Source organism: Vulpes vulpes, chromosome X (genome assembly GCF_048418805.1).
Source record: "Vulpes vulpes isolate BD-2025 chromosome X, VulVul3, whole genome shotgun sequence".
Classification (NCBI taxonomy): Eukaryota; Metazoa; Chordata; class Mammalia; order Carnivora; family Canidae; genus Vulpes; species Vulpes vulpes.
Genome location: NC_132796.1, coordinates 40,929,890 through 40,952,404, shown reverse-complemented (window position 1 = coordinate 40,952,404; position 22,515 = coordinate 40,929,890). Strand labels below are relative to the sequence as shown.

General features: G+C 40.6%; 1 protein-coding gene across 10 annotated transcripts in view; it reads left to right on the top strand.

Annotated features, from left to right (window-relative positions):
* ZNF41 (zinc finger protein 41) overlaps nucleotides 1-22,515 on the top strand; it is a 46,152-nt gene that overhangs the window by 5,751 nt on the left and 17,886 nt on the right. For 3 of the 10 annotated variants that reach the window (XM_072743241.1, XM_072743240.1, XM_072743242.1), the window contains exons 2-3: nucleotides 12,902-12,942; nucleotides 14,763-15,102. The exons of 2 other annotated variants lie outside the window; for them this stretch is intronic. In XM_072743241.1, the coding sequence (XP_072599342.1) occupies nucleotides 15,031-15,102 (72 nt within the window). In that variant the 5' untranslated portion in view covers nucleotides 12,902-12,942; nucleotides 14,763-15,030. The remainder of the gene's footprint in view (nucleotides 1-12,901; nucleotides 12,943-14,762; nucleotides 15,103-22,515) is intronic. 5 more of the 10 variants (XM_072743248.1, XM_072743247.1, XM_072743244.1 and 2 more) reach the window with 3 other exon arrangements.

Sequence of the window (22,515 nt, the reverse complement as noted above, 5' to 3'; positions counted from 1 at the left end):
GTGTACCCAGTACCACACTGTATTGATTTGTGTAGCTTTGTAGTAAGTTTTGAAATAGGGAAATGTGTCCTCCAACATGTTCTTACTCAATGTTTTGGAAATTCAGAGTCCTTTGCATTTCCATATATTTTTAAGATCAGCTTGTTACCCTCTGTAAAAATGCCAGCTTAGATTTTGATAGGGGTTATGTTGTGTCTGAACATCATTTTGGGGATTATTACTACCCTAATGGTATTAAGTCTTCTGATCTGGATATGTTTTTAGCATAATGTTCTCTGGTAGGTTTTTTGGTAGTCATTGTAATACTTTTATATTGCTCTTTTAATTTGTGTTTTTATTAGGAATGGCTCCTGAATTGTGTCAGATGCTTTTTGATATTAATGGTCTTATGGTGTTGTACTCTTTAATTGGTTGCTGTAATGAATTATATATAATGTGGCCCCAACTTTGCTTTCCTTGGATAATTTAGTTTGGTCAAGGGGAATTTTTCGTATGAGACATGGTTCGATTTGAGTTAGTAATATTTTATTTAAAAGTTTTGCCAGGGGGCATCTGTGTGTCTCAGTTGATTAAGTGTCTGACTCATGATCTCAGCTCACGTCTTGATCTCAGGGTTGTGAGTTCAAGCCCCACATTGAGCTCCATGCTGGGTGTAGAGTCTACTTAAAAAAATTAGAAGTTTTACCATTATAAGAAAACTGCTTAGGGGCGCCTGGGTGGCTCAGTCAGTTAAGCATCAGTCTTCGGCTCAGGATATGATCTTGGGGTCCTGGAATCGAGCCTCACATTGGGTTCCCCACTTGGTGGGGAGTCTACTTCTCCCTCTGCCCCTCCCCTCCCTGCTCGTGCTCTCTCTCTCTCTCAAATAAATAAATAAAATCTTTTTAAAAAAAGTACTTGTAGTTTTCTTGTTTTTATACTATATTTAATATATGTTGCTATTAAAATTATGCCAGTTTTTAACAGGAATTCAGGCGATTTCTATCTTTTTATATGTTAAAATGGCATGGAGATTATTTTCTTTAAAGTTCAGCCATTTTCTTTGTCCATTCATGCATGTGTGAACACTTGGATTGCTTCCATCTCTTGGCTAGTATAAATAATGCTGTAGTAAACATAGGGGTGCATATATCTTTTCTAATTAGTGTTTTCATTTTATCTGGGTCAACAACTAGTAATGGAATTACCAGATCATATGGTATTTCTATTTTTTCATTTTTGGAGTAATATCCATACTGTTTCCACAGTGGCTATACCAATTTACATTCAGAACTGGTCTTTTAAAATGGTAAATTGCAGGGATGCCTGAGTGGCTCAGTGGGATGAGCATCTGACTTCAGTTTTCAGGTCATGATCTCAGGGTCCTGGGATCAAGCCCCACATTGGGCTTCCTGCTCAGCAGGGAGTCTGCTTCTCTCTACCCCTCTACCCCCCACCCACTTATGTGCTTACTCTCTCTCTTATAAATAAATAAATAAATAAATAAATAAATAAATAAATAAATAAAATCTTTAAAATGGTAAATTGTAATTACTTTCTTTGATTACTGGTCTTAACAGATCTCTACTTTGGGAGATTAATTTTGGTTTGTGTTTTCTGGGAATTTTATATTCTGCATGTAATGCTTAGTTAAATTATTTTGTTTACTCCCACTTTACTCTTCTTTGTTAAGACTGCTTTAGTTATTCTAGGGGCTGTGCATTTCCATGTAAATTCTAGAATATGCTTGTCTATGGGTGTTGAACATATTCTCATGTACTTTTTTGCCCTCTGTATATCCTCTTTGGTGAAATGTCTCTTCATGTCCTTTGCCCATTTTCTAATTGGATTGTTTGTTTCTTGGATGTTGATTTTTGAGAGTTCTTTATATGTTATCATTATGAGCCTTTGTCAGATACTTTCTCACAGCCTGTAGCTTTTCATTTCATTCTCCTAACAGCATCTTTTGCAGAGCTACAGTTTTTAGTCTGTTGAAGTCAAATATCTGTATATTTTTCTTTTATTGCTCATGTTTTTGGTGTCCTATCTCAGAACTTTTACTAAGCCCTAGGTCCTGATGATTTTCTCCTGTTGTAGTCTTCTAACAGTTTTATAGTTTTACATTTGAATCTATGATCCATTTTGGTTAATTTTTTAAAGATTTTATTTATTTATTTATTAGAGAAAGCACAAGCAGAGGGAGCAGCAGAGGGAGAGGAGAAGCAGGCTTCCCGTTGAGTGGGGAGCCCAATGTGGGGCTCGATCCCAGGACCCTGGGATCATGACTTGAGCTGAAGGCAGACCCTTAACTGACTGAGCCACCCAGGCGCCCCTCTGGTTAATTTTTTGTGAAGTGTGACATTTAGATTGAAATTTATTTTGTTTTTTCCTTATGAATGATCCAATTACTCTAGCACCATTTGTTGAAAAGACTTTCCTTCATCCATTGAATTGTTTTTGCACCTTTGTAAAAAAAAAATTAGTTGGCTGTATTTGTGTGGGGCTATTTCTGGGCCCTCTCTTCTGTTTCATTGATCTATGTTTCTGTCTTTTCATTGGTACCACATTGTCTTGATTCCTGTAATTAAATAAAAAGCCTTGAAGTCAGGTAAATTGATTTCTCCCATTTTATTCTTTGTCAGAATTGTTTTAGCTGTTGTAGATCCTTTGTCCTTCCACATAAATTTAATTTTGCCTGTATTTACAAAAAATTCTTACTGAGATTTTAATAGGAATTATATTAAGCCTATATATTGACTTGTGAAGAATTGATATTTTTACTGCAGTGAGGCTACCCAACCATAAATACAGTATCTCCACTTATTTAGATGTTTTTTACTTCTTTTATCAACATTCTCTAGTTTTCCACATGTAACCCCTATACATGTTTTGTTACATTTACACCTAAATATTTTACTTTCTGAGTGATGTAAAGTATTGTGCATTTGTTTCATCATGTTCATTTGTAGTAAATAAAAATACTGATTTTTACATGTTGTTCTTGTGTCCCATAACCTTGCTGAAGTCACTTATTACTTCTAGAGGTTTTTGTGTAGGGTCCTAGAGATTTTCTATCTGGGCCATCATGTTATCTGCAAATAGGATCCGTTTTTATTTCTTCCTTTTCAATCTCTATGCCTTTTGTTCTTTATTCTTGCCTTATTGCCTTGGCTAAAATTTTCATTACTATATTGAATAAGAGTAGTGATAGTTGACATTCTTGTATAGTTCCTGATATTAAGGGGCAAACATTCAGTCTCTCATTATTAAGTATGATGTTAGTTATAGTTTTGTAGGTTTTTTAGATTTTATTTATTTATTTATTTATTTGAGAGAGAGAGAAAGAGATAGCAAGGGAGAGCACAAGCAGGGGGAAGAGGGAAAAGCAGGCTCCCCACTGAGCAGGGAGCCGACATGGGGCCCAATTCCAGGACCCTGGGACCTTGAACTACTTAGCCACCTAGGCACCCCAATGCTAGTTATAGTTTTTTTTTTTTTTTTGTAGATCTTATTTTTATCAAGTTGACAAATTTAACCTTTATTTCAGGTTTTCTAAGAGGTTTTTTTTAAAAAAAAAATCATGAATGGCTGTTGGATTTTGTGAAAACATGTTTCTGCCTCAATTAATATGATCATGTGATTTTTTTTTTCTTCTGTGGCTTGTTAATATGGTAGATTGCATTGACTGATTTTCAAATATTGAACTAGTCTTGCATTCCTGGAATAAGCCCCACTTGGTTATGGTATATAATTCCCTTTGTGGACCACCTGGGTGGCTCAGTGGTTGAGTGTCTGCCTTTGGCTCAGGTGGTGATCCTGGGGTCCTGGGATCAAGTGTCACATCGGACTCCCTGCGGGGAGCCTGCTTCTCCACCTGCCTATGTCTCTGCCTCTCTCTCTCTGTGTCTGTCATGAATAAATAAATAAAACCTTTTTTTAAAAATTTCCTTTGGGGGATCCCTGGGTGGCTCAGCAGTTTGGCACCTGCCTTTGGCCCAGGACACGATCCTGGAGTCCCAGGATCGAGTCCCGCGTCAGGCTCCCGGCATGGAGCATGCTTCTCCCTCCTCCTCTGCCTCTCTCTCTCTCTCTCATAAATAAATAAATAAATAAATATTAAAAAAATAAAAATTTCCTTTGTATATTGCTAAATTATATTTGTAATAATTTGTTAAGAATTTTTGCATCTATGCTCATGAAGAATATTGGTCTGTAGGGTTTTTTATACTTTTTTGGTTAAGAAATGGAATAGTTCATCAAGAAACATCCTTTTTTAAAAGATTTTATTTACTCTGAGAGACAGAGAGAGGGAGGCAGAGGGAGAAGCAGGCTCCCAGGGAGAAGCAGGCTCCTTGCTCTGCAGGGAGCCTGATGCAGGACTCACAGGACCTTTGGCATCATGGTCTGAGCCAAAGGCAGACAACCAACTGAGCCACTTAGGCATCCCCATCAAGAAACACCCTATTTTCAAATGCAGGTGATGACAAAATGTGCAAAATTTACTATGCAAACCATGTATAATTCAGTGGGAAAACATTAGCACATCAAGAATGTGACTTTTGTACTCTACTTTTGGTATCAGGCTTTAGGAAATGAGTTAACACGAATTCCCTCTTCTATTTACTGGAAGAGATAGTGTGGGATTGGTGTTAATTCTTCTTGAAAATTTGGTGGAAGTCTCCAGTGAAACCATTTGGCTTAGAGATTTATATTTCAAGAGTTGTTCTTTAGGGGCACCTGGGTGGCTCAGGTGGTTAAGCATCTGCCTTTGGGTTGGGTCATGATCTTGGGGTGCAGGGATCGAGCCCCACATTGGGTTCCCTGCTCAACAAGGAGTCTGCTTCTCCATCTCCCTCTGCCCTTCCCCTCTGCTCGTGCTTTCTCTGGCTCTCTCTCTCAAATAAATAAAATCTTTTTTTAAAAAAAGAGTTATTTTTCAAATTGCAAATTTGATTTCCATAATAGTTGTGAGGCTATTCAGATGAACTATTTGATATTAGAAGAGTTGTGATAGTTTGTACATTTTGAGGAATTGATCCATTTCATCAAAGTTGTCAAATTTATTATTGTATTCCATTATTATTCTTTTGATATCTGCAGAGTCTGTAGTGATAGCCCCTGTTTCATTCCCAATATTAATCATTTGTATCTCTAATTTTTTTCTTTGTCAATATTACTAGAGGCTTGTTTATTTTATTTTATTTTTTTTTGGAAAACCAGCCCTTTGGTTTATTGTATTTTTCTGTTGTTTTCAATTCCATTGATTTTTGCTCCTACTCTTATTTCCTTTCTTCCACAGGTTTTGTGGAAGGTTCTTTCTAATTTTAGAAGAATCCACAGGTTCTTCTAATTTCTTTTTAAGATTTTATTTTATTTTTTTTAAGATTTTATTTATTTATGAGAGAGTGAGAGAGAGAGAGAGAGAGAGAGAGAGAGGCAGAGGGAGAAGCAAGCTCCACACAGGGAGCCCAACATGGGACTTGATCCCGGGTCTCCAGGATCAGGCCTTGGGCTGAAGGCAGCGCTAAACCACTGAGCACCTGAGCTGCCCAAAATTTTATTTTTAAGTAATCTCTACACCCAACATGGGGCTCAAACTTACAACCCCGAGATCAAGAGTTGCATGCTCCACCAACTGAGCCAGCCAGACTCCCCCTTCTTTTCTAATTTCTTGAGATGAGAGTTTAGATTATTGACTTAAGGCTTTTTCTCTTTTCACATGTAAACATTTAGTGCCATAAATTTTCCTTATAGCAACACTGCTTTAGTTTATGGAGCAGAGTATTGTGCACTGGTTATCAAGTCCCAGGGGAGGACTCCAAACACTTCTGCCCACTGCATCTTGGTATCAAAGTCACCAAGGAAAACACAACACAGTGAAACACTGAATGGAACAATGCTTTACTTGAATAGAGAAGAGACAGAGCAAGATCAGCATCCATAGTGCATCCTTTCCTTATAGCTAGCCAAATGGCAAGTAAGCATAGGAAAAGATCCTTCACTCCATTAGTTAGCAAGGAAATATAAATTAAACTGAACTAAGATACTACTCACAACCCTCTCATTGCAGTGGAAGGACTCCCCCACCCCCCACTATGGAGACTGAAATACTGAAAGCTAGGGGCATGCCTAAGGGCCATTGATGTACAAACTTTGGCAGAAAAAAATGGCACACATTGAGTCTGCAGTAAGGAAAAAATATTCCCACACAAGGCAATAGCCCAACATAGGCTGTGTGGGTTCTTGGTCTCTTGGTAAGTAAGTGTTCCAGGCCCAAAGACCATTCTTATATGGTCAAGGGGTGAGGGTGTATATACCCCTTATTCAGTTTAGTGTATTTTTAAAATTTCCCTTGAGACTTCTTTGACCCATGGGTTTTTTAGAAGTATATTGTTTAGTTTCTAAGTGTTTGGGGATTTTCCTGTTACCTTTTTTATTTTGATTACTAGTTTCATCCATTGTGGTCAGAGAACATACTGTGACTGATTTCAATTCTTTTACATTTGTTGAGGTTTGTTATATGGTCTAGGATATGGCCAAATGATGTATTTTCTGTGGGCACTTTATTTTTTTTTCTGTGGGCACTTTAAAAGAATGTGTATTCTACTACTGTTGGGTGGAATGTTCTGTAAATGTCACTTAGATCCTATTGGTGGAAGGTGTTCATGAATTCTTTTACAACTTTGCTGATTTTCTGTCTAGTTGTTTTATCAGTTGTTGAAGGAAGGGTATTGAAGTCTCCAACTGTAATTGTGATTTTGCCTATTTCTCCTTTCAGTTTTATCAAAATTTTCTTCATATATTTTGCAATTCTATTGCATGATGCATACACATTTAAGATTGCTATGTCTTTTTGGTGGACTGACCCTTTTATCATTATGTTATGTCCCTGTCAGTACCAGAGTAATTTTCTTTACTCTGAAGTCTACTCTATCCAATATTAATAAATCCACTCCTGCTTCCTTTTAATCAACATTTGCATGATATATTTTTTTCATCCTTTTACTTTTGACCTGCATATATCATTATATTTGAAGCATGTTTCCTGTAGACAGTGTATAGTTGGGTCATGATTTTTGAGATCAAATCTGCTAATTTCTGTCTACAAGTGGTGCATTTATACCATTTACACTTTATGTAATTATTTGTATGTTAATATCTAGATCTGTCATATTTTGTGTTTTCTATTTGTTCTCTCTGTTTTTGTTTCTCTCTTTTTTTTTTTTTGCCCTTCTTTGGGGTATTTGGACATTTTAAAGAATTCCATTTTATCTGGTGTTTTCAGGGGAATCTTACTTTATATAGCTTTTTTTGGATATTCTGTGTATCATGTAATATATACACAACTTATCAGAGTCCACTGGTATCATTTTACCACTTCCAAGGAAGTGTGGAAACCTTACCTCATGTCCCTTTATCCTCCCCTATTTATAAATAATTGTCTTAAATACTTCCTTTACATACACTGAGCACCACATTAGGTGGTGTTATAATTTTCACTTCAATGGTCAAACATAATTTAGGAAACTTAGGAGAAGGAGAGCATATTATATTTACCTATATTTTCCCTCTTTCCATGTTCTTTCTTCCTTACTGATATTTTAAGATTTCTTCTTTTATCATTTCCTTTCTGGTTAGAGAACTTCCTATAGCCATTCTTTTATGGTACGTCTGCTGGTAACAAATCTTAGTTTTCTTTCATCTGAGGATATCTTGACAGCTCTATCCTTCCTAAAGGATATTTTCTATGGGTATAGGATTCTAGGCTAACAATTTTCTTCTCACCACCACCCCCCCCCCCCACCTCCACCTAACAATTCTTTTCTTTCCGCACTTGAAAAATGTGCCATTTCCTTCTGGTCCTAGATGGCATCTTCTCCCAATAGAAGGTTGTTTCATTTATGTTGAAAATCTGTGGTTTAGTGTAGCCACCTTCATTAATTATCTTAACTAGATCTTCTAGATAATTTGCTGCAGCTTCCATACCAGCACTTGCGATTTCACCTTATGTTATGGAGACAGCTTCTTTCCTTAAAATTCATGAACCAACCTCCGCTAGCTTCAGACTTTTCTTTTGCAACTTCCTCACCTCTCTCAGCCTTCAGAGGACTGAAGAGAATTAGGGCCTTGATCTGGATTAGGCTTTGACTTAAGGGAATGTTGTGTCTGGTTATATAGATATGGTTTATGGTGCCAAAACAATTATAATAGTAACATCAAAGATCGCTGACCACAGGTCACCATAATAAGTATAATAATAATGAAAAGGTTTGGAATATTACAAGAATTACCAAATTGTGGCACAGAGACATGAAGTGAGCAGATGTTATTGGGAAAATGGCACTGGTAGACTTACTTGACAGTTGCCATAAACCTTCAATTTGTAAGAACTTCAATATCTGGCAAGCACAATAAAATTAGGTATGCCTGTATTTCTTTGCTGAGATTTTCTATTGTCTCATTTGTGTTAAAAATTTTTCGTAATTGGCCAATTAAGCATGTTTATGATGGCTGCTCTAAAATCCTTGTCAGATGGGGTGCCTGAGTGACTCAGTCAGTTGGGTATCAGACTCTTGATTTTGGCTGGGATCATGATCTCAGGCTCATGTGATTGAGCACTGCATCAGGCTCTTCGCTTGATGGGGAGTCTGCTTGGGATTGCCTTTCCCTCTCCCTCTACCCCTCCCCCCTCAAATAAATAAATCTTTTAAAAAGTAATAAAATTATATTTAAAAAGCTAAAATCCTTGTCAGATAATTCCAACATCTGTGTTATTTCAGTGTTGGGATCTCCTTCATGTCTTTTCCCATTCAAGTTGAGATTTTCCTGGTTCTTGGTATGACATCTAATTTTTCATTATGTTCAGGACATTTGCGTATTACATTAAAAGGCTCTGTAATTTATTTAACTCTTGTGCTTTAATAGGCCTCCCTTGACAGAGCTCCATTTGGTAAAGGGAGATGTCACCTCATTCATTACTGCTAGGTGGAGATGGAAGTCCAAGTTCTTCTGTTTGGGGGGTGTCTTTTTTTTTAATGGTGAGGGGAGGAGCTGAGGGAGAAGGAGAGAGAATCTTAAGCAGGCGCCAAACCCATCTTGGAACCTGTCACGGGGCTCAATCTCACAATCCTGAGATCATGACTTGAGCCGAAATCAAGAGTCAGACGCTTAACCAACTGAGCTACCCAGGTGCCCCAGGATGGGCTCCTTTTTATTGCCTAGTGGGAGTAGGAGTTCATGCTCCCACTAAGCCTTTATTGATATCACCCTGACTGGGAGGGAGAGGGGTACCTTGTCACTGCTTCCCATTTGATGTCCATTGACACTATTGGCAGAAGTGCCCTTGTTACTGCTGTGCCCTGGTGAATGCTCCCATAGGCCTCCCCTGACATCAGTCAGTGGGGAGGAGGAAAGACACTGTCATTTCTGGGTGAGGGTGGAAGCCCACACTCCCCACATCATCTCTACTGTCCCCAAAGGGTGGGGGTAAGGAGGCAGCAAGGAAGAAAGCTCCAGCACCCTAATGGGCTTTCTCCAATACCACCTGGGCAGGGGGTAGAGGGGGGAGGGGCTTGGGATACCTTCTTATAGTTTGTCAAGGGTGGAAGTCTAAGCTCTCCACTTGGCCTTTGCTATTAGTAATGGTGGTGGGCCCCCAGTGGTTTTTGTGGTATTTGGACTGAGTAGAGCCATCATTGTCTAAAAGTTTTCTGTCTTGGTAGGCTGCCTCTTTCCTGGTCCTTTGACTAGAGAGAGCAGGCTTTTCTTGGAGCAGTTTTTGTCTGTACCCTTTGGCCTTTCTAGGTTGCTGGCTTCTCCAGCACCAAGTCTAGGATATATGAGGCTAAAAGAAAACCCAGAGAACTCACTGCCACATCATTTTGGAGGTCTCAGGATCACCAGCCAATCTGTCCTCTTCACTCTACCTTTCAGAATCTTCCTATGTTTTATATATAATGTCTACATTTTTTAGTTGTATTTAGCAGAAAGAATAGGTAAACTAATATCTACTCCCATCTCCAGAAGAGGGAGTCCCTATAATTATGATTTTTAAAAAGATTTTATTTATTTATAAGAGACACAGAGAGAGAGAGGCAGAGACACAGGCAGAGGGAGAAGCAGGCTCCCTGTGGGGAAACTGATGCAGAACTTGATCCCAGGACCCCGGGATCACACCACTGAACCACCCAGGCATCCCTGATTTTTAAGACCTTATGCGGTTTTGTACATTTGTGCTGGTTTTATTTGTATATATTGAATGGCCCTAAGGATTTATGCAGAGGCTTCTGTACTTCTTTGTTATATATTTTATTATTAAAAAAGGACCCCTTGGGGCAGCCCGGGTGGCTCAGCGGTTTACCACCGCCTTCAGCCCAGGGCCTGATCCCGGAGACCCGGGATCAAATCCCACATCAGGCTCCCTGCATGGAGCCTGCTTCTTCCTCTGCCTGTGTCTCTGCCTCTTTTTCTCTCTGTGTCTCTCATGAATAAATAAACAAAATCTTTAAAAAATAAAAATAAATAAAAAATAAAATAAAAAGGGTCCCTTTGATAATCTATTGAGTGCTTTGGACTTAATTTCCACCTCAATAATTATATTTCTAGATGTGCTGTCATTTTATTACATTTGTCCAGTGTATTGTATAAAGTCTTTATTTAATTATGACATAATTCAGAAAACTGCACAGATTATGCATTTAGCTTGATGTCTTTTTTTAAATGACTGAGCGAACATGCATAACCACCACCTAGATTTAGAAATAGGACATCACTAGCACCCAAGAAACACCCCCTTGTGTTCCTTTCCAATCACTAACTTCCTCCCAAGGGGTACCAACAGCCTGACTTCTAACAGCATAGATTAGTTTTATATGTCTTTTATATTTTTTAATTTTTACATAATTTTATATAGTTTTAATATAAATTATATTTTTAATCATATAAAAATTATAATATAAATTATATAAAATCATATAAATTATATAAAAATAAGTTTATATAAACATAATCATATTGTATTGATTCGTTGCTCTTTGGGTCTGGCTTCTTTGGGCAACATAATATTCATGAGATGAAATTCATGCCTGTCGTGTGTGGCAATTTGCTCATTCTTGTTACTGTATGGTACTTCCTTATATGAATATAGGACAACTTGTTTATCCATTCTGATGTTGATGATCATTTGCATAATTTTCAGTTTTGAATAAAGCCACTCTCAACATCATCATACTTGTCTTTCAGTCAGTATATGTTCATATTTCTCCTAAGTATATTCCTAGGAGTGGAAGGGCTAGCTCACAGGCTATTGCATGTGTTCAGCTTTTGTGGATAACACCAAACAGTTTTATAAAGTTTTGTACTGTTTGATGCTCCTCAAAAACAATATATTCAGTTTCTATTGCTCATATCCTCACTAGCTCTCTTGGTTATTTTCCATCATTTTCATTTGAGCCATTTCTGGTAGATAAGAAGGATGATCTGATTGTAGTTTAATTTATACTTCCTTGCTAACTAATGAAGTTGAGCATCTTTTCCTATGCTTATTTGCTGCTTGCATATCTTTGGGAAATGTCTCTTTCCTAATAAGAAGTTTACTCTTCTTATTGTTTCTATTGATTTCTAGGAATTCTTGATGTATTTGAGATATGAATTGTTTGTCAGATACTAGTATTACAGTCATCTCCCACTGTGGGATTTGCCTTTTTTTTAAAAAACATTTTTATTTATTTATTCATGAGAGACACAGAGAGAGAGAGACAGAGACACAGGCAGAGGGAGAAGCAGGCTCCATGCAGGGAGCCCAATGTGGGACTCCATCCCAGGTCTCCAGGATCATGCCCTGGACTGAAGGTGGCGCTAAACCACAGAGCCACCCGGGGTTGCCCCTGCCTTTTCACTCTTAATTTTGTCTTCTGGTGAACCAAAGTCTTTAATTTTAGTGTAGTCTAATTTAATAACCTCTTATTCTACCAGATATCAAAACTTTAAGATTTTATTTATTTATTCATAAGAAACACACACAGAGAGACAGACATAGGCAGGGGGGAAAGCAGTCTCCCTGCAAGGAGACCAATGTGGGACTCGATCCCAGGACCCCGGGATCACAACCTGAGCTGAAGGCAGACAATCAACTACTGAGCCAGTCAGGCTCAAGATATCAAACCTTGATATGAAGCAAATTAATTAAGACACTGTAGTATTGGTCCAAGAATAGACAAACAGACCAATGGAAACAGAGAGGAATGAACCTCTACATAGTCACAAACCAACACTGCAGAGCAGTGGAGAAAAGATTGTCTTTTCAATAAGCTATGCTGGATCACCTTGATATACATATGGAAGAAATGAATCTTGACCCTAACACATATATATACCAAAATCCTTCCCAAGAAGGCTATAAATAAATGTGAAAGATAGAACAATACAAATTTGGAAGAAAACATTAAACATCTTTATGACCCTGAGGTAGGCAAGGTTTTCATAACTAAGACATAATGAGTGCCAGCCATAACACAAAGAATGGTAAATGGCATGGCATGTTTCTTTCCAGTGCTTCATTTCACATCTTTGTCTTTGTGTTTTAAATGTGTGGCACCTGTATTTTTTTGTTGTTGTTAACCAATCCCAAAGTCGCTATCTTTTATGGCAGGATTCAGCTCATTCAATTTAGTTGAATTGTAGCATAGTAAATTTTGTGCCTTCTTTTATTTTATGTTTACTATTTATTTTACTTGATTTATATTTCCACTCTTTCCTTTTCCTATTTTTGCTGGTGTGGTCACATTTCTTTTAATTCCCCTCTAGGTTCTCATTATCTTGGAATTCTGATAGTTTGGAATTTTGATTATTTTTATCAATTTCTGCTAGTGGTTGCCTTCACCTTCCTTACAAATATAATTATCTATATTTTCTCTATTCTTAGGTCCAATAATGTTGTAATAGTCTTTGGATCTAGTAATAGAGGTAGGTGATTTGCCTTCCCCTCCCCATATCACTCAGTAGATTTTTCCAGGGTGTTTTAAAATTTCCACTTAGTAATAATTTTATTTATTCCATATGCCCAAATACATTATTTTTCTGTTCTCATATGTAACTATATATTACAAGAATCATTTCTCAAGACTGCTATCCTCTGATTTTGAGGTTTCTGTAACTATTCAATTTATAATTGCTTATACTAGTCCCTTGAGTATTCTTTTGAGATAGGAATGGTGGCACTTAATGTTTAGACTTAATATAATGTCTAAAATTGTCTTTTACTCCGACAGAAGATTAGTATTTAGCTAGGATGAGTTTAAAATTCTCAGCTCTAAGCCCCTTTCTCTCAGTAATTTGTAGGTATTTTCTTCTAATATGATTCCTATCACTGCAAACAAAAAGTCTAGTGCCATTGTGAGCCCTCTCCATGTTGTTTTCCTGGAAGTGTTTTAGGTTTTCCTTTATTCTTTAAAGTCAGTGCTAAATCAGATTTGGGGTTTATTTGGTTCCTCTGGAGTCAAGGATTGGGGGGATTTCTGTAGGGAAGGATCAATGAGGTAGGGTCCAATAGGATTAGATAATCTAAAGCCTATTGATGTGATTCATACTGGGGCAGTGAGTGACAGTCTTGGGAAATTCTTGAGGTTTTCTGAGAGTTGGAGATGCAAGTATTAGCATTGAAGTCATTGATTAGCCCATGAGAGTTATTGATTGGAACACTGAGGTAGCGAATGATTGCTTGCAAGCCTGGGATTACAAGTTTGGGGAGTCAATTTTGGTGGCCCTATCCAAATCATTGACTGGGACCTGTGAATATCGGTAAATGCAGGACTATGTGAGTTAGTATGTGACAGACTACTATGGGAGGTTTTATGGGAGTCACTAATTCTATATATAGGCTGTGAGTTATGGGATCCCCAAAGAGCACTGAGTAGATCATTGGTTGGTTTTCTATTGAGGGTGTATTGCCTGTGTTGGTGATTATTTGAGGAGCCTATGGAAACCAGTTGCTGGTACCATCTGGGACACAGTTTTGTCAAGCAGTGTGGGTTACTGATTTAGGAGCCCATACAGACATGCTGGTTTTCAGGGCCCAGATGGGAGTTGAGCAAGGGAGGCATTTTGTTTATGTTTTCGTCTATGGCAGAAGAGGGTGGGCTCTCTAAGTTGCCCAGAACATACACTGAATTATACGGAAGTTCAGTTTATGCACATATGACATGATCACTCCTAGCTAGAGCACTTTAGGGGCAGCAGGAAATAGAAATCATGTTTTCTGTGACTCTGCCATGCACGGAGTACCATATGGCATAGTAGTTAAGAAAATGTAGGTTGGAACCAGGCATACCTGCACTGGAGTCCCTGTCTTTTCCCCTAATCTGAGTGACCTTGGGGAAAATTTCTTAATATGTCTGAACATCTCTACTTGATAGTAAATGGAAATAATAATAATAGAATATCTAGTTCACAGGATGAGTTTGAAAGTTAAATGAGGTACCTGCCTTGCACCTTGTAATAATAACAGCATTTAATATCAATGGAGTATGTTCCAGGTACCAAGTAGGAGTGAGTACTTTAAGAGGCATCATATCATTTAATTCTAACAACCCTATGAGACAAGTGTTTTCATCCTCAGTTTTAAGATGAAGAAACTCAGACTAAAGTGACTTCCCCAGATGCTAGCTAGAACGTAGTAGATCTGGAATTCAAACCCTCATTCATTTTATACCAAGCCTTATGAGTATTTGTTTAATATTATACACTAATACTTGGTGTTGGTTTTACCGAACTTCTCTCTTTCACAGTATCCAGCACAGAGAGCTGCCCCATTGATGCCCCCAGGAAGGATTTGTGGGGGTGAGTGCTGAATGACTGACCACATGGACACTGGCTTTCCAGGGTTTCTTGGAGTCTCTGCGGAGTGCCTGGGCCAGACCCCATAATAGAGGCTATAGGACCTACCTTGCAGCCCCAGCAGCTGATTTGAGTCCACAGGTATACCCTTGACTTCAGGCTCCCAGAGAGAGCAGAGTCATCATCAAGAGAGCCTGGGAGTTGAGGCCCAGCAGGAACATGTCAGCTAACCGGAGTGCTCCCCAGTGGTCCTCGGTCCTGGCTGCAGAGGGACATGGCAGCTCGTGTGAGGTGAGGAGGGAGAGGACTCCAGAGACAGGAATTCATTCTGAGGAGACAGCCCTGACCTGTCACCAGGGCCTCAGGGAAGGGGAAGATGGGTCACAGAAGTGGCAGATTCCAGGCTACCAGGTCACCATCTTTCTGCTGTGTGAGTACCACATCCAGAGCCCTGTGTGTTTCAATGGACACGTGATGTGGCTGATGGAGGACATGTGGGATGGGAGTGTCACCCCACATCTGGAGTCATACCCAAGGAGATGCTACCCCCGACCCCCAGCACAGGCCCTGCACTCTCCATTGGCTCTTTGCAGATGCTCAGCTGATCCCACCCCCCACTCCAGCCTCCCTTCCCCCTTCTCTCTGGGGATTTGCAGATTTCTCCTCTATCCTGATCTAGGGCAGAAAAATCCCTTTCCTCTGGAACTGAGAGAATGGCAGGGTAATAGGACAATAGTCTCAAGGTCCTTCTAGTTCTTCCTCCTCCTTTCAAAGGTGGTAAAATGGCATGAGAAGGGACGTGACTTGCCCAGGCCTCTTGGATTGTGAATAACAGCATTGGACTGGAACCAGGGCTCCTGAATATGTATTCCATCCTTACCATACCACTGCCAAGACCAAGTTGCCCACTAAAAGTTCCTCTCAAGTGGGGCGCCTGGATGGTTCAGTCTGTTGGGTGTCTGCCTTCGGCTCAAATCATGATCCTGGGATCAAGTCCTGGAATTGAGGCGCCCCCCCCCCCCCCACCATGTCTGGCTCCCTGTTCAACAGGGAGTCTCCTCCTCCCTCTGCTTCTCCTTCTTCCTCTGTCCCTTCCTGCCCCACTTGTGCTTTCTCCCTCTCTCTCAAATAAATAAATAAAATGTTTTAAAAAATAAAAATAAAAGTTCCCCCTGAGAATCTGTAAACAAGGGAAGACAATGAGAGAGCCAGATCTTGCCTGACAGCTCTTCTTCAGACCTTCCTATGGATACACTCACCTCTGGGATGGGCTCCTTGTCACAGGGACTCAGGGTCATGTCATTAGGATAATATTAAACTTTAAAAATTATTTTGATTTTTCTTATTTCATCCTTTCATTAAAAAGTTAGAAAATACAGGTAAACAAGTAGAAGAGAATAAAACATTATTTGTAATACCAGCATTACCCCAAATTAACCATTGTTAATTTAGTTATTTTTTCCTTTCAGTTGATTTTTCCTTTGTATGTGCACGCGTGCACGTATGTGGGCATAAGTGTGGGGCTGTGGGTGTGCGTACGTACCATATACATATACATTCTATAGGTCAAGTTTATTTTTTTAATCTTTTTTTTTAAGATTTTTTGAATTTATTTATTCATGAGAGACAGAGAGAGAGAGAGGCAGAAACACAGGCAGAGGGAGAAGCAGGCTCCATGCAGGGAGCCCAACATGGGACTCGATCCCGGGTCTCCAGGATCACACCCTAGGCTGAAGGCAGTGCTAAACCGCTGAGCCACCCGGGCTGCCCTATAGGTCAAGTTTTAAAATGGAATCACAGTATTTAGTTGCCTCCTTTTTAATTTGACAGTTTATAATGATTTTCTAGGCATTAAATATTTTTTTCTTCATATACACATAGCGCACACCATTACGTCCTTTGGATAAACTTTAATTAATTTAACCAATCCACTGTATGTGCATTTAGGATGTTTCTTTTGTGATTAACACTGCTTTGGTAAAATTCCTGCGCTGAAATCTTTTTGCCTAAGTCACTGAGATTATATTTGTGTCAAAGGTATAAGGGGATTGAATGGTAAACGAATGGCTGCCTAACCACTTCCATAGTGCACTTCCACCTATGGAAGTGTTGAGGCTCTGCTCCATCATATCAATCACAGACCCACAGTTTGGGGCCACAACAACGTGGTTCTCCCCAGTCTTTCTGCAGGTGGCCTCCTGCCCAGCCAGTGTGTGGGAAATTCTAGATTCTGGCCTCTACAAGGCATATTTCTCCATTCATCTTTTCCTTCCCAGCCACAGACCTCTACACCTTTGCAAGAAGAAATGGAAATGGCCCTGTTGAATGTTATTTATTCGCTTATTTGTTTGTTAGGTTTTTTGTTTTTTCATTAAATGTCAGGGAGCAAGGAATGGACAGAGATACCATTTATTTATTTATTTTTATTTTTATTAAATAACAATAACAATAAACATGTCCCGAGGGGTAGGGAATAGCCAGCAGGACCAGGAAATAGTAGCTGAAGCTGGAAAATAGGCAGAAGGGTCAGTAAGAGAAAGAGGGCTGAGGAACAGCTGAAGGGACCATGGTGCACTTACTGGAGATGGAGGATAGCCAAGGGGCCCAGGGGACAGATGAGAGTGCAATGGAACTGGTGTAACGGGAGACAGAAGCCCAGAAGCCAAGGGCATCAGAGAGACCAGGAAATAAGTCATCAGGGGCTGGGAAAGTGGAAAATAGGGAAAAGCCAGCAGATCCAAGTACAACAGAGGGGTCTCAAAATAGAAGGAGGGACCAGAAGGCAGAGGGACCAAGTAATATCCAGAGGGATGAGAAAACAGAAGATTTGGCTAAAATGGGAACAGCAGATAGGTTTGGTGTTCTGGGCAGGAGCCTGTGGAACAAGCAACTTCACAAGGCACCAGGATTTAGGGAAGAATCTGAGGGGATAGGGAAAGGTAGAGGTACTGGGGGACCAAAAAACAGGAATGAATTGGAAGGGGATGGATAGCAGCCAGAGGAAGCAAGGACCAGCTACTGAGGCTGTAGAACAGGTGGAGGGGTGAGGAGGAGACAGACCCATGGTACAGTTGGAAAGACAGAGAAAGGCCTCTCAGGTTGAGGAGTAGCTGAGGACATCAGGAGCCACATGGAACAAGGAATAGTCTCTGGTGTCAGAGAACAGCCAGAGGGAACTGCAAAGTTGTACTTGGCACTGGGCGTCTACTAGACATCCCAGGAGCTAACCAAAGGGCTAGGGGAAAATAAAAAGAGCATTAAAAGTTTTTCTGGTGTTGGAGAGCAGCCTGACTGACCAGAGAACAGCTAGAGGGACCAGAGAACAGCTGGAAGGCATAATATCCATTCCTGAAGTTAGTTAGCAGCCAGAGGCCCCATGTAACAGGCACTGGGGTAAGTTGCAGAAGCTGAGGAGAGGTTGAGGAACAACTGGAGTGGCCTGGACTGGGGTGACAGGGGTTTCTTGGGATGTGGGACTTCAGTGCAAAAATAGGAAATGTCCTGGGCAAATGAGATAATTGGTCACCCTACCCAGGAAACAACCAGAGGATCCAGCAAATAGACATGATGTAAGTGATGGAGAAGGTGAGAGTGCATAATCAAGCACAGTGGAGTGCACAGAACTAGCAGACTGGTGGTCAAGAGCCTAGGCTAGGAGCCAGGTCGGCCGGGTTGACCAGCTCTCTGCAAAGCATGGATTTCCCTGAAACCAAATGCAGGAGTATTAAGTGAGGGTGTCTTAGAAATGCATAGGGAAGAATTGGGATGGGACAGCAGTCAGGGGACTCAAAGGACAGTCAGTCTGTGTCAACTGGAAGGAGTAAGGAAAGCTTGTCAGGACCAGGGAACAGCCAGATGGACTAGAGCACAATCAGAACGGTGCCACAGATTAAGGATCAGCTAGAGGGAAAACTGTCAAAGGAAACACAGGACACTCAGAGACACCAGAGAGCAGTCAAAGGGAAGGAGAAATAGGAGGTGTGGAACAGTTAGAGGAACCCAGGGACGCTCAGGAAAGAGACCAGGGGGCACTCAGAAGGAGCAAGCAACATTTAGATGGAACAGTAAACAGACCAAGGAAGAGTACTATGGGGACTAGACACAAGGAATAAGGACCAGCAGAGGGAGCAACAGGGAGAAGTAAGGGACAGGTGTGGCCTGGGTAAACAGAGGAAAGCAAGAAGGAGGAGCATAGGGGTACAGAGAACAGTCAGAGGGAGCAGGAAAGATCAGGGCAACCCCAGCCAAGGGCAAACATACAAAGAAGCTGGGTATCTGACCTCTGGCGGGGGGTTGGGAGGGCACAGTGAGCCAAGAACTCATTGCACACTTTCAGCCATCCTAGTAAGCACCATGAAAGCCCTTCAAGGCTAGGACAGGGCAGGATCATATCACAGGAGGTGATGTAGAAGTGTTCCTGGGCAGGAGTAAGGGCAGCCCAGAAGTGGGAATACTGAGCCCTAAGCCGACTGCAGGATGGGACAGAGCAGATGGCCAGGGACACAATGGATAGTGTGTGGTCAATCCTAGCATCCCAGCACACCTTGGGGACGAAAGCACATAGTGTGCTGGCTCAGATGGGGAGACAGTGCTGTGTGAGTCACTGGAGAGCCGTGAGGAGCTAGAATGGGGATCCTCACCTAGAATGAGGCAGTCCTTGTAAGGATCCTGGTGGTGGTAGGCATACATGCCATCCTCCAATGGTAGAAATGGGCCAGAAAATCCAACCTTCTCATATGTGGCAGGTGAGGCTGGAATCTGGGTGAGTGTGTATTAGCAACTTTCTACCCAGATTTCTAGTGCCAAAATCCCCCTCCCAAAGCTTCTAATTTTTTTTTTGTGGGAAAAGGGATCAAAGAGGGGCATCTGTGGGCAGTAACCTTGTATATATTCATCTTGTATCTGTTAATGCTGATAATGCCTGTCACGGTCTTTGTGTACTTTCCCTGAGAACATGGCTTTAGTGACTCCTAGGGAGAGAGAGACAGATGAGAATGGTCTTTTGTCCACCAGCTTGGGCCACTGGAGGTGATAAAATGTTTAATGATGTCAAATGATGGAATATTTTCATTCTTTCATCCTGGATGGTAAATAGCCACTCCGGTCCTGCCCCCCACCCCCTGTGGTTCCTCCCCACTGGGTGACCCACACACCTGCTGGTCTATCCTGGGGTAACTGGCAAGCTGGTCAGGAGGACAGACAGTCAGAATGAGAGCTTCCCTCAAGCCTGACCTCCTGGTTGACTGGGTGATGAAGGGGGCATAGGTCAGATGTGTTGCTAGGGGCTCAAGTGGAGGTGCTCCTCTCAGATACTATGAGTTCCCTTCATGCTTGGTGCCCCTGAACATTCACTAACAAGGGGAAGGAGGCCTCATTTCCTCATAGTCAAATCATTAGATCTTTTCTTTGATACTCAGCGCCTTTTCCCACTCGTTTTCCCACTCGTTTAGGAAATCCTCACCCACCCCAAGGCCTAATAAACAAATATTCACCTAAATGTTCTACCAAGAATTTCAGTGCTTTTTTAAAAATTTTGATTGTTTTGAAATAATTTAAAAATTAGAGCGAAGTTACAAAAACATCACAAAGAACTATGTATGCCCTTCATCCAAAAATCACCTATTGAGCAGCCCCGGTGGCTCAGCAGTTTAGCACCGCCTTCGGCCCAGGGCATGATCCTGGAGACCGGGCATCGGGTCCCACATTGGGTTCCTGCATGGAGCCTGCTTCTCTCTCTGCCAGTGTCAGTGTCTCTGCCTCTCTCTCTCTCTCTCTCTCTCTCTCTCTGTCTTTCATGAATGGATAAATAAAATCTTTTTTTTTAAAAATCACCTGTTAACATTTTGCCACATTTGCTTTCATTCTGTTCTTGATTTATGCATGTGTTTGTATGTGTATATGTGTATAAACACAGCTACATTTAAAACTATTTTCTGAACCATTTGAGAGCAATTTGCAGACACTGTTCCCGTTTACTCCTAAATACTTCAATGTGTCTCTCTTAAGAACAAGGACATGCTCTTCTGTTACCACAGTACAGTTTTCAGAATCCAGAAATTTCACATTGTTATAGTACTAACATACCACGTGTTATGTAATTATCTAATATACAGTGTGTAATATACAGTTTCCCTAATTGTCACAAGAAGGTCCTTTATAGCATTTTCCCCTGATCCAGGATGCAATCCAGGTTCATGTATTGCATTTACTTATCATTTCCCTTTAGTCTTTAATCTGGAACAGTGCCTCAGCCTTCTCTTGACTTTCATTACATGGACCCTTTGGAAGAATGTCCCTCAACTTGGATTTGTCTCTTGCTTCCTCATAATTCAACTTAGGTTATTCCTTTTTTTCTCAGGAATATCACAGAAACAATGCTGTGTTCTTCTCACCGCTTCATGTCAGTAGTCACTCAGTATCAATTTATCCTTTATTAATATTAACTTTGATCACCATGACTAAGATGGTGTCTGTCAACTACTGCAACGTGACTGTCTTTCCCTATGTAATTAATAACTATTTGTGGGGAGATACTTTGAGGCTATGTAAATATCCTATTTCTCATGCTTTTGTTCACTGCTTTTAGCATCCAGTGATGATTCTTGCCTGTAACAATTAATTACTGCGCTGTCTCCCTAATGACATTTTTCTAATCCCATCATTTCTTCCACATTGATTAGCTGGGCATTCTACGGTAAGGAAAAACATCCCTCGCTCTGACTGCTGAAAGTACAATTACACACCAGGCACAATGAGCGCACCTTGATTTGTCATTAGTCACTAATAGGAACTAGAGCTTCTTGGGGAAATGACCAACTCCAGGGGTAGAGCAGAGAGAGTACAAAATGATCCTGGAAGAATTCATTGTGCTGGAAAGTAAAAAGTGCTCAAAAGATGGGGGCATGAGGAAAGAACACAGGAGCCACCTTGAAGGAACTCCCTCTGGCCAAATTTGGGACAATTTGGGAAAATAAATAATGATAGCCATAGATGATAACCCATTGAATAAAGCAGTGAGTCCCCAGTACATGTGATAGGTTGATAGGTTTGTAGGTAGGCAGGCTGATAGGGAAGAAATGAATGCCTCTTTTTGATACCATTCTGATCGTTTCTGGTGTGCCCACTACTCCAGTCCTTCTGAGGATAATACTGGTAGCTTGCTAAAACTTTTTATTTTGGGGGGCGCCTGGGTGGTTAAGCATCTGCCTTCAGCTGGGTTCGTGATCCTGGGGTTCTGGAATTTTAGATTTACTGGAAGTTGCAAAGATGGTATAGAGAGGTCTCATGTTAACCCTTTACCCAGTTTCTGCCAGTGGTTACATACTGCATGGCTAGAGTACATTATCACAAACAGGAAACTGACATTGCTACAGTGTGTGTGTATATCTCTGCCATTCATGTATCAATTCCTGAGTAATAATATAGATACAGAACAATTCCATCACCAAATAAGCCTACTGGTGTTGGGATCCCTGGGTGGCGCAGCGGTTTGGCGCCTGCCTTTGGCCCAGAGCGCGATCCTGGAGACCCAGGATCGAATCCCACGTCGGGCTCCCGGTGCATGGAGCCTGCTTCTCCCTCTGCCTGTGTCTCTGCCTCTCTCTATCTCTCTGTGACTATCATAAATAAATAAAAATTAAAAAAAAAATTAAAAAGCCTACTGGTGTTGACATTTTACCAGTTAGAGTGAAGTATAGAAAACTT